Source organism: Salmo trutta, chromosome 32, assembly GCF_901001165.1.
Source record: "Salmo trutta chromosome 32, fSalTru1.1, whole genome shotgun sequence".
NCBI lineage: Eukaryota > Metazoa > Chordata > Actinopteri > Salmoniformes > Salmonidae > Salmo > Salmo trutta.
The window spans coordinates 2,861,148-2,873,142 of NC_042988.1; the positions used below are offsets into that span (position 1 = coordinate 2,861,148).

General features: G+C 42.3%; 1 protein-coding gene across 1 annotated transcript in view; it reads left to right on the forward strand.

The window, feature by feature from the left end:
• Positions 1–7,881, forward strand: part of mmp25a (matrix metallopeptidase 25a) — a 35,287-nt gene extending 27,406 nt beyond the window's left edge. The window contains exons 8-10 of the mRNA XM_029727065.1: positions 3,705–3,854; positions 4,072–4,353; positions 7,333–7,881. Coding sequence (XP_029582925.1) covers positions 3,705–3,854; positions 4,072–4,353; positions 7,333–7,589 — 689 coding nt within the window. The 3' untranslated portion in view covers positions 7,590–7,881. The remainder of the gene's footprint in view (positions 1–3,704; positions 3,855–4,071; positions 4,354–7,332) is intronic.
• Positions 7,882–11,995: the final 4,114 nt, after the last annotated feature.

Consider the following 11,995-nt stretch of genomic DNA (forward strand, 5'->3'; position numbering starts at 1 on the left):
ACATACCTCTCGTGTCTGAGCTATTGAATTGCGATTCTACTTTGTCTCTATACTGACGCTTAGCTTGTTTGATTGCCTTGCAGAGGGAATAGCTAGACTGTTTGTATTCGGTCATGTTTCCGGTCACCTTGCCCTGATTAAAAGCAGTGGTTCGCGCTTTCAGTTTTGCACGAATGCTGCCATCAATCCACAGTTTCTAGTTGGGGAAGGTTTTAATAGATGCCGTGGGTACAACATCACGGATGCACTTGCTAATAAACTCGCTCACCGAATCAGCGTTATTCATCAATGTTATTGTCCGACGCTATGCGGAACATATCCCAGTCCACGTGATCGAAGCAATCTTGAAGCGTGGAATCCGATTGGTCGGACCAGCGTTGAACAGACCTGAGCACGGGCGCTTTCTGTTTTAGTTTCTGTCTATAGGCTGGGAGCAACAAAATGGAGTCGTGGTCAGATTTTCTGAAAGGAGGGCGGGGGAGGGCTTTGTATGCGTCGCGGAAGTTAGAATAACAATGATCCAGGGTTTTGCCAGCCCGAGTCGCGCATTCGATATGCTGATAAAATTTAGGGAGCCTTCTTTTCAGATTAGCCTTGTTAAAATCCCAGGCTACAATAAATGCAGCCTCAGATAAAACCACATACCTGCATCCAAAAGAAAATCAAACATTTGTAGAGCACATATGTTCTGCAAATCGTCGCCTCTTTCTACAACTGATGCACAATACAAGGGACTGGGATAATTTGAGGAGCTAGCCATCGTTCACACATACAATAGCCTGCAAATACCTTAGCTAGCTATTAACCACATGTTGAATTCAGATTGTTAATATAATCCTAAAAAGTACAGTTAAAAGTGCATCTTAACAATACCATCCACTTATGAGTAACCTCTAAATATACATTATTCATGAACAAAACACAGTGTGTATGACTTTGTGCTTCAAAGAATCAAACTTTTCTGAAGACGACAGACAAAGCATGCCTACCTCTCGTAGTGCATCAAAATGATTTGAGCACGCAGGGCAAAACGTAAGTACACACTCCCCTACTCCCAGGATGCAGGCATGCATAACAACAAATCAACATGCCATATTAATCTATGAACCTGGTGAAATTCACACAGTACTTTAACAACTGTTACACACGTAAGAAAGTGAAGACCCACATTGTTTTGAAAAAATATTTTTGCACTCTGAATAAACCCAACTTGTCATCTGATTGTATCCTGTGATTTCTTTATTCTGTATCTGCTAAAAATGTTTGTTTTTTACCACTTATACAGTGCGCAGGCTTTTAGCATAGCCCCTTTTACACCCCTGCTGGCTTACCCCTACTAGCTAACCACTTGCAGCCTTGAAACACATCACTTATTAGAAGTTCAGCACATCAGCGTTTCTCATACAAAATCAAAATAAACCTTTATCATCATAGTAGACATTGAACGTCTATAACCAAACTGGCTATAACTGTTGTTTGCCGATGGTAGCTATAGCTAGCCACATACTAGCCTCAGTGCTAATGTTACTAGCAGCAGTAACAGTAAATCCAGGTAAACTCAGCAATAAAAGAAACGTCCCTTTTTCAGGACCCTGTCTTTCAAAGATAATTCGTAATAATCCAAATAACTTCACAGATCTTCATTGTAAAGGGTTTAGACACTGTTTCCCATGCATGTTCAATGAACCATAAACAACTAATGAACATGCACCTGTGGAACGGTCGATAAGACACTAACAGCTTACAGACGGTTGGCAATTAAGGTCACAGTTATGAAAAGTTAGGACACTAAAGAGGCCTTTCTACTGACTCTGAAAAACACCAAAAGAAAGATGACCAGGGTCCCTGCTCATCTGCGTGATCTGCAAGGAGGCATGAGGACTGCCAGGGTAATAAATTGCAATTTCCGTACTGTGAGACGCCTAAGACAGCGCTACAGGGAGACAGGACGGACAGCTGACAGTGGCAGTGGCAGACCACGTGTAACAACACCTGCACAGGATCGGTACATCCGAACATCACACCTGCGAGACAGGTACAGGATGGCAACAACAACTGCCCGAGTTACACCAGGAACGCACAATCCCTCCATCTGTGCTCAGACTGTCCGCAATAGGCTGAGAGAGGCTGGACTGAGGGCTTGTAGGCCTGTTGTAAGGCAGGTCCTCACCAGACATCAGCTGCAACAACGTCGCCTATGAGCACAAACCCACCGTCGCTGGACCAGACAGCACTGGCAAAAAGTGCTCTTCACTGACGAGTCACGGTTTTGTCTCACCAGGGGTGATGGTCGGTTTCGCGTTTATTGTCGAAGGAATGAGCTTTACACCGAGGCCTGTACTCTGGAGCGGGATCGATTTGGAGGTAGAGGGTCCGTCATGGTCTGGGGTGGTGTGTCACAGCATCATCGGACTGAGCTTGTTGTCATTGCAGGCAATCTCAACACTGTGCGTTACATGGAAGACATCCTCCTCCCTCATGTGGTACCCTTCCTGCAGGCTCATCCTGACATGACCCTCCAGCATGACAATGCCACCAGCTCGTTCTGTGCAAGACAGGAAAGTCAGTGTTCTGCCATGGCCAGCGAAGAGCCCGGATCTCAATCAGCAGGCTGAGCACGTCTGGGACCTGTTGGATTGGAGGGATTAGGCCAGGGCCATTCCCCCCAGAAATGTCCGGGAACTTGCAGGTGCCTTGGTGGAAGAGTGGGGTAACATCTTACAGCAAGGACTGGCAAATCTGGTGCAGTCCATGAGGAGGAGATGCACTGCAGTACTAAATGCAGCTGGTGGCCACACCAGATACTGACTGTTACTTTTGATTTTGACCCCCCCTTTGTTCAGGGACACATTATTCCATTTCTGTTAGTCACATGTCTGTGGAACTTGTTCAGTTTGTCTCAGTTGTATGAATCTTGTTATGTTCATACAAATATTTACACATTAAGTTTGCTGAAAATAAACGCAGTTGACAGTGAGAGGACGTTTCTTTTTTTGCTGAGTTTATAATGGCTGACCCAACATTGGCTACCATGATATCCTGCAACTTATATCGGCCAATAAAGATCACAGTTCAGCAAAAATAAAGACATACCTTGAAACAAAAGATGACATTAATCCAATTGGTATTTGACCATTTATTTTTGCAAAACGTGCAGTGTTGATGGAGTTGTTGTAGCTTGCTTGCTAGCTAGCTAGCCTATTCCATCCCCAAACACCATGCTAGATCCGAGTGGGCCAGTTTGTTTTGCATGGACTGTTTTTTTTAAATCATCTACTAGCAACATAACATGACAAAACTCTTTGGGCAATTTAGTACCTACTTACCCAATTCGCCTCCATCACCGAAGCCACCAGCAGGCTGTTCCTTTCTTGACGTCAAAGCCCAATGTATTGTTGGTATAGGAGTTTTTGATAAATGTAAATCACATTGCGAAAATAGAGGTGTTTATCTTTTTTTTTTTTGCATGAAGACTTACAAAAATACAATACATTTACGTTGTTAGATTTGTGGAACACACTGTCTATCGTGCAACCTTTCCTTTATCACTTATCTAAAGTCAACTGTAACCCATACATTGTACACAAATACGTATGCATAGTGCATACACTTACTGTATACTGTACACCCAAAACATACACTTTCCCATTCTCTCTCCCCCAACCTGTGAACCTCCCTTTATTTTCTCTCTCTCCCTCTCTCAGGTGCTTTTTTCTGGCGTGCTCAGCAGTGGGGTTCTCTGGTGTCTTTCATCCCAGCATTGATCCACAACTTCTGGGTTGGGCTCCCCCTAAGGCTGGACCGGATCGACACAGTCTATGAAAGGAGCGACGGACACATCGTCTTCTTCATTGGTGAGATAGGCAAAAATATTCAAAAATATATAATGATATGTTATACCGTAAATATATAGTATTCTGAATTGTATATTGCTTACTGTTATGTTCTTGTGTGAGTAGTATATGAATGCCCAAATGAGCGTCTTCTATCTGTTTATGTCTGATAAATGATATATTTCAATGTGATTAATCTCTCTCTGGTTGTCCTCTGTCCTCTCTACTCTCTGTGCAGGAGCCCAGTACTGGGTGTTCAAAGACAGGGCCTCTTTGCCTGGGTACCCACGCTCCCTCGAGGAATGGGGCATGCGTACCATGGAGGGTCGGCCACTGGAGAGGGTGGAGGCGGTGTTTGTGTGGGCACACAATGGGAAAACGTACGTGTTCAGCGGAGGGGAGTTCTGGAGATTTGACGAAGGGGGGCAGGACAGGAAACTAGAGGGGGGGTACCCCAAAATGGCCTCCCTCTGGACAGGGGTGCCCTCTGACCCCGATGACATCATCAGCTGGGGAGACGGTAAGAAATACGCTAAGTTAGTGTTTGCACCTAATCACAGATCCAGGATCAGATTGACCTTTACCCAATCCAACCGTTTTACCCAGGGATGGGCAACTGGCGGGCCCCACATTTGTAGGCCCGCGGATCCATTTTTTTTAGGAACTCAGTTGGGGTCGCAACTTACTGTTGAGTGTTAGAACAATGAATACAAAAGGTGCTATTTCCAAATTTTGCATAATGTGGCAAAATGTGTAGAATTGCAGGAAATTAGCTGTAAAAGGGCAAATTATTTTTCCGGCCCCTGGGCAAAATGAGTAGAATTGCATGAAATGAGTTATGAAATTGTAAAATCTTCTCTCCACCACATAGCAAAATGCACCATGCTCTACCAACTGACCAATACAGGACCACACTACAGTCCTCTGAGAGAAGCTTTGTGGGTCCTTAAGCCATAGTAAAGGGTAGTTCTGGGGCACTTTATTACCAGTCAAATCTTTGGACACACCTACCTATTCCAGGGTTTTTCTTTATTTTTTATATTTTCTACATTGTAGAATAATAGTGAAGATATCAAAACTGAAATAACACATATGGAATCATATAGTAAGCAAAAAAGTGTTAAACAAATCTAAATATATTTTTGCCTTGATGACAGCTTTGCACACTCTTGGCAATTTGTCAAACAGCTTTATGGGGAATGCTTTTCCAACAGTCTTGAAGGAGTTCCCACATATGCTTAGCACTTGTTGGCTGCTTTTCCTTCACTCTGCATTCTAACTCATCCCAAACCATCTCAATTGGGTTGAGGTCAGGTGATTGTGGAGGCCAAGTCATCTGATGCAGCACCATCCCTCTCCTTCTTGGTCAAATAGCCCTTACACCGCCTGGAGGTGTGTTTTGGGTCATTGTCCTGTTGAAAAACAAATGATAGTCCCACTAAGTGCAAACCATATGGGTTGGCGTATCACTGCAGAATGCTGTGGTGGCCATGCTGGTTAAATGAGCCTTGAATTCTAAATAAATCACAGACAGTGTCACCAGCAAAGCACCCCCGCACCATCACACCTCCTCCTCCATGCTTCACGGTGGGAACCACACATGCAGAGATTATCCGTTCACTTACTCTGCGTCTCACAAAGACACGGCGGTTGGAACCATAAATCTCAAATTAGGACTCATCAAACCAAAGGACAGATTTCCACCGGTCTAATGAACATTGCTTGTGTTTCTTGACCCAAGCAAGTCTCTTCTTATTGATGTCCTTTAGTAGTGGTTTCTTTGCAGCAATTCGACCATGAAGGCCTGATTCACACAGTCTCCTCTGAACAATTGATGTTGAGATTTGTCTGTTACTTGAACTCTGTGTAGCATTTATTTGGGCTGCAATTTGAGGTCCAGTTATCTCTAAAGAACGTATCCTCTGCAGCAGAGGTAACTCTGGGTCTTCCTGTGGCAGTCCTTATGAGAGCACGTTTCATCATAGCGCTTGATGGTTTTTGCGACTGCACTTGAAGAAAGTTTCAAAGTTCTTGACATTTTCTTGAATGCTCTTCATGTCTTAAAGTAATGATGGACTGTCGTTTCTCTTTGCTTATTTGAGCTGTTCTTGCCATAAAATGGACTTTGTCTTTTACCAAATAGAGCTATCTTCTGTATACCACCCTTACCTTGTCACAACACAACTGATTGACTCAAACGCATTAAGAGGGGAAAAAATTCTACAAATTCACTTTTAACAAGGCACACCTGTTAATTGAAATGCATTCCAGGTGACTACCTCATGAAGCTAGTTGAGAGAATGCCAAGAGTGTGCAAAGCAGTCATCAAGGCAAAAGGTGGCTACTTTTAAGAATCTCAAATATAAAATATATATTGATTTGTTTAACACTTTCTTTTGTTACTACAGGATTCCATATGTGTTATTTCATAGTTCTGATGTCTTCACTATTATTCTACAATGTAGAAAATAGTACAAATAAAGAAAAGTCCTTAAATTAGTTGTTGTGTCCAAACTTTGACTGGTACTGTATGTGTTGTAGGAGTTATCGGAAGTTCCGACTGGGAAGTTTTGCTTGAATTACAAGTGGAAAAACAAGTATTTTTTGTTGTGACGTTTTACCAATGACCTTTCACCTTTTCAACCAAAAGATGAAAACAAATCAATTTGACAATTACAAACTTAGCATTGTGAATATATCCAGTTTGACCATATTGTCAATGTTAAGAAAGCTAGCTAACTTTATTACTAGCAGTATTAGCTAGCTTATCTAGCTACCTAAATCTTGTTGGTTGAATAATTGTTCCGACTTTAAAAGCACTTGAACACAATCATGTTGGACTTATAATTTCCCACTTCCCACAAGCACATGAATGCCTCATTTGTCACATGAATAGAATATAAATATATTATATGCAACTTTACTGAGAGTGTGATATTGGGAGATTCTGAATTGTGGAAAAGTCTGTCCTCTCCTTGACCCCTCCATCCTCCTCTCCTCTGTGACCCCAAAACTGATGAGTGGTGGAGGAGAGTGTCAATTTGTTAGTAAGCAAACGGAGGAGTATGCTCTCTTCCTCGATTACCTACTTCGGCAGAGGATGCACAAGAGTTTCTTCCCTGCAGCTAGCGCAGAAGTGTTTTAAAAAAAATCTACCACACCCTCTCGAAGGGGAAAAGCATGCACACATGTAAAAACTATACAGTAGTTATATAACCATTTTATTTTAGGATTCCTCCCCTGTAAATGTAATTTGCCTGATGACGCACAATTGGAGGAGAGTCTAATTTCATACAAGCGCATTTCTTTCAACGTTTCCTCTTCTCGCCTCCGCTCCTAGAATACCTTGACCTTTTTCAAAAGGAGGCGAGGATGGAGGAGAGGAAGCGAAGAGTCGAGCAACACCAATTGAGACTCTCCCAATATGTTTAGTTGACCACATCTCTCCTTGAAGTTCCATAAACCATACCACAATCACTCTCTTCCCTCTGCCCCTCAGGAGATGCTTATTTCTTCAAGGACACCTCCTACTGGGTGCTAAAGAGAGGTGGATTGGACCAGGGAAGTATCACTCCAAAATCCACAGCAGTGGATTGGATGAAATGTATGGTTGGTGGACCAACTCCCACCCACTTACCCAAGATGCCTCACCCTACAGGCAGAGACTGTGACCGGAGCAGAACTGTAACAATACAAGCATCTTATTGGCTAATCATAGTGTCTGTTTCCGTTTTGTTGTTAGTTTCTGTATGTTAGTGTTCACTTTTCTCAATGTCAACTACAATTACATTGATTTGGTGAAAATGAAATTAAAACGATAAAATGACAGACAGCAAGCAGGGTTCAGGAGTTGTGACGATTTCAGTGCTCAGAGGACTATAAGACATTTACAGTGTATTTAAGTATGTCCGTCTGGTCATTATGTCTTGTGATATGTCACCTGATATGATGTATGTCTTGTGATGTATGTTATCTGTACACCAAGTATCTGTCCTTTGTTGCAAAGACAATTTCCATATGGGATATTAAATTATACTATTCTATCCTATCCTGTGTAATGCCATGATTGGTTCAACTATTATTTAGTCGTTCTGAACTTAGCTTAGGGGCACGTTCAGTTGATTGAATATTTTGCTACGTTTGCGAACAAGAATACAGAGATGTTGGTAAAGATAGATATCTACAAAAATGATGTAAATCAAATCACCATGTATTTTTCATAAGCACAGGATACACATGGTGTACAAAGTACAATTAAATGCCTAATGCAGGTTCACCACTTAGATTGTAAAAAAATTAAGAAATGTAAATATAAAGGCAGAGATTTTTTTGGGCATAAACATATGAACAATGAGTCCCAAACACAAGATGTGTTGTGAAAATACTGAATGCAAACTGTGTAAATGAGCCCATATAGTTTCACAAACATATTTCATGATCCAAAAGCAAATGAGTCATCACTAACAAAAACTAATGATGATTAGCAATAGTGTTGGGGGTAACATTATATAGAACTCACTGTGCTAGCAGTGTCAATTCCCATGAAGCTACAAATGACTGGCGGCCTGAGATAAACAATGCTAGAACCATTCCATTCTAAACCGTCAACATGTGAGCTAACAATAGCTGAAACTTAATAGCCTAAAGCTAGCTAGAGATTGGCGAAGCTAAATATAGTTAGCATAAAGCTAGCGAACTGTTAAATGCTATTTTCTTTCAAATATAAACACTTTCAACACATTTTAATGTAACGTCGGAAGGGATTCAGACCCCTTGACTTTTTCCATATTTTGTTAGGTTACTGCCTTATTCTAAAATAGATCAAGGACATTCAGAGGTGTTGCAAAGCCACTCCTGCATTGTCTTGGCTGTGTGCTTAGGGTCGTTGTCCTGTTGGAAGGTGAACCTTCACCCCAGTCTGAGGTCCTGAGCGCACTGGAGAAAGTTTTCATCAAGGCTCTCTGTACTTTGCTCCGTTCATCTTTCCCTCGATCCTGACTAGTCTCCCAGTCCCTGCCACTGGAAAACATCCCCACAGCATGATGCTACCACCACCACCGTGCTTCACCATAGAGATGGTGCCAGGTTTCCTTCAGACGTGAGGCTTGGCATTCAGACAAAGAGTTCAATCTTGGTTTCATCAGAGAAGAGAATCTTGTTTCTCATGGTCTGAGAGTCCTTTAGGTGCCTTTTGGCAAACTCCAAGCGGGCTGTCATGTGCATTTTACTGAGGAGTGGCTTCCATCTGGCCGCTCTACCATAATGGCCTGAATGGTGGAGTGCTGTTTGGAAAACATGGTTGTCCTTCTGGAAGGTTCTCCCATCTCCACAGAGGAACTCTGGAGCTCTGTCTGAGTGACCATCGAGTTCTTGGTCACCTCCCTGACCAAGGCACTTCTTGGTCGGGCAGCCCGCTCTAGGAAGAGTCTTCTAAACTTTTTCCATTTAAGAATGAAGGAGGCCACTGTGTTCTTGGGGACCTTCATTTCTGCAGACGTTTTTTGGTACCCTTCCCCAGATCTGTACCTAAACACAATCCTGTCTCGGAGCTCTACGGACAATTCCTTCGACCTCATGGCTTGGTTTTTGCTCTGACATCCACTGTCAACTGTGTGTGCCTTTCCAAATCATGTCCAATTTAATTTACCACAGGTGGACTCCAATCAAGTTGTAGAAACAACTCAACGATGATCAATGGAAACAGGATGCACCTGACCTAAATTTCAAGTCTCATAGCAAAGGGTCTGAACACTTATGTAAATTAAGTATTTTTATTTTATATTTATTTGCAAACATTTCTCAAATGTAATTTAGAAAAAGTGGTCTGAATACTTTCCCAATGCACTGTATTTATGAAAAATATGTTGGATTATATTTTACTAACTACCATAGCATGCTGTCAAAATGTATTTTTGATTTATTTAACTAGGCAAGTCAGTCACGAACAAATTCTTATTTACAATGACGGCTTACGAAAAGGCAAAAGGCCTCCTGCGGGGCTGGGATTAAAAATAAAAAATATAGGACAAAACACACATCACAACAAGAGACACCACAACACTACATAAAGAGAGACCTAAGACAACAACATAGCATGGCAGCAATACATGACAACAACATGGAAGCAACACAACATGGCAGCAGCACAAAACATGGTACAAACATTATTGGGCACAGACAACAGCACAAAGGGCAAGAAGGTAGAGACAACAATACATCATGCGAAGTAGCCACAACTGTTAGTAAGAGTGTCCATGATTGAGTCTTTGAATGAAGAGATAGAGATGAAACTGTCCAGTTTGAGTGTTTTTTTGCCGCTCGTTCCAGTCACTAGCTACAGCGAACTGAAAGAGGAGCGACTGTAATCTAACATGGATAGGATGGTCACCTAAATCAGGGTTACTTTGGCAGCTGGGGTGAAAGAGGAGCAATTAAGATAGAGGAAACCAAGTCTAGATTTAACCTTAGCCTGCAGCTTTGACATGTGCTGAGAGAAGGACAGTGTACCGTCTAGCCAAACTCCCAAGTACTTGTATGAGGTGACTACATCAAGCTGTAAACCCTCAGAGGTAGTAATCACACCAGTGGGGAAAGGGGCATTCTTCTTACCAAACCACATGACCTTTGTTTTGGAGGTGTTCAGAACAAGGTTAAGGGCAGAGAAAGCTTTGTTGTAGAGCTTTTAACACAAAATCCAGAGGGGAGAATACTATAGACATCAAGAAAGCCAGTCAGTTGATTATTGACAAGTTTTTCCAACACTGTTGAAAAACAGGGAAAATGGAAATTGGCCTATAACAGTTAGGATCAGCTTGATCTCCCCCTTTAAATAAAGGACGCACTGTGGCTGCTTTCCAAGCAATGGGAACCCCCCAAGAGAGGAGAGAGATGTTAAAAAGGTCAGAGATAGGCTTGGCGATGATAGGGGCAGCAAGCTTAAAAAAGAAAGGGTATAAACCATCTGACCCAGATGGTTTTTTGGGGTCAAGTTTAAGGAGCTCCTTTAGCACCTCGGACTCAGCGACTGCCTGCATGGAGAAACTTTGTAGCGGGGCAGGGGAAAAGAGGGACCAGCATCGGGGATAGTCACATTAGAAGGGGTGGGAGATGAGGAAATGTTGGACGGACAAGGAGGCATGGCTGAGTCAAATAGAAAGCCTGACTTAATGAAATGGTGATTAAAGAGCTCAGCCATGTGCTCATTGTCAGTAACAACCACATTATCGACATTAAGGGACATGGGCAGCTGTGAGGAGGAGGGTTTATTCTCCAGGTCTTTAACCGTTTTACATAACTTCTTGGGGTTAGACCAACAGAGAGAGAACTGCTCCTTAAAGTAACTAACTTTGGTCTTCCGGATAGCCTGAGTGCACTTATTTCTCATTTGCCTGAACGAGCCAGTCAGCCTAACTATGCGTGTGCCGAGCCTTTTGCCAAATGGTATTCTTGAGGTGGAGTACATTGCCTTGCAAAAGTATTCATCCCCCTTGGCGTTTTCCCTATTTTGTTGCATTACAACCTGTAATTTACATGGATTTTTATTTGGATTTCATGTAATGGACATACACAAAACAAAACTTTTTGGTTAACAGTACAACTGAAAATATAAAAAAAGGAGGTCCAGGTGTCTTCGACAGAGGGGATAAAGCTGATTCTACATCAATTTACAGAGGCCAGATCATGAAGGAAGGCTTGTTCAAAGTTTTTTGGCAAGCGTCCATGACAAATCAGGACAGGTCGTTTCACTGAGCAGCCATTACGAACACAGGCTGTAAAACTGTGATCACTAAGGACATTACAGAAAACACCAGACTGATACCTATCAGGATTCTTTGTGAGGATAACATCAACGAGATTAGCCTTTCCTGGGTGTTTGGAGTCATACCTTGTGGGATTGGTAGTAATCTGAGAAAGATTTAGGGAGCCCCATTGCTTTAGGACTTGATCAGGTGGTTTAAGCATGTCCCAGTTTAGGTCACCTAACAGGACACATTCAGACTTAGTGTAAGGGTCCAGGAGAGAGCTTACGGCATTTAGAGTACAGGCCGGTGCTGATGGAGGACGATAATACCCAGCAACAGTCAAGAGCTATTTGAAAGTTGAATGCTTTAAAACAGCAAATCAAATTGTTTGGAGAAAGACTTTGTGGAGACAAGCAAGCA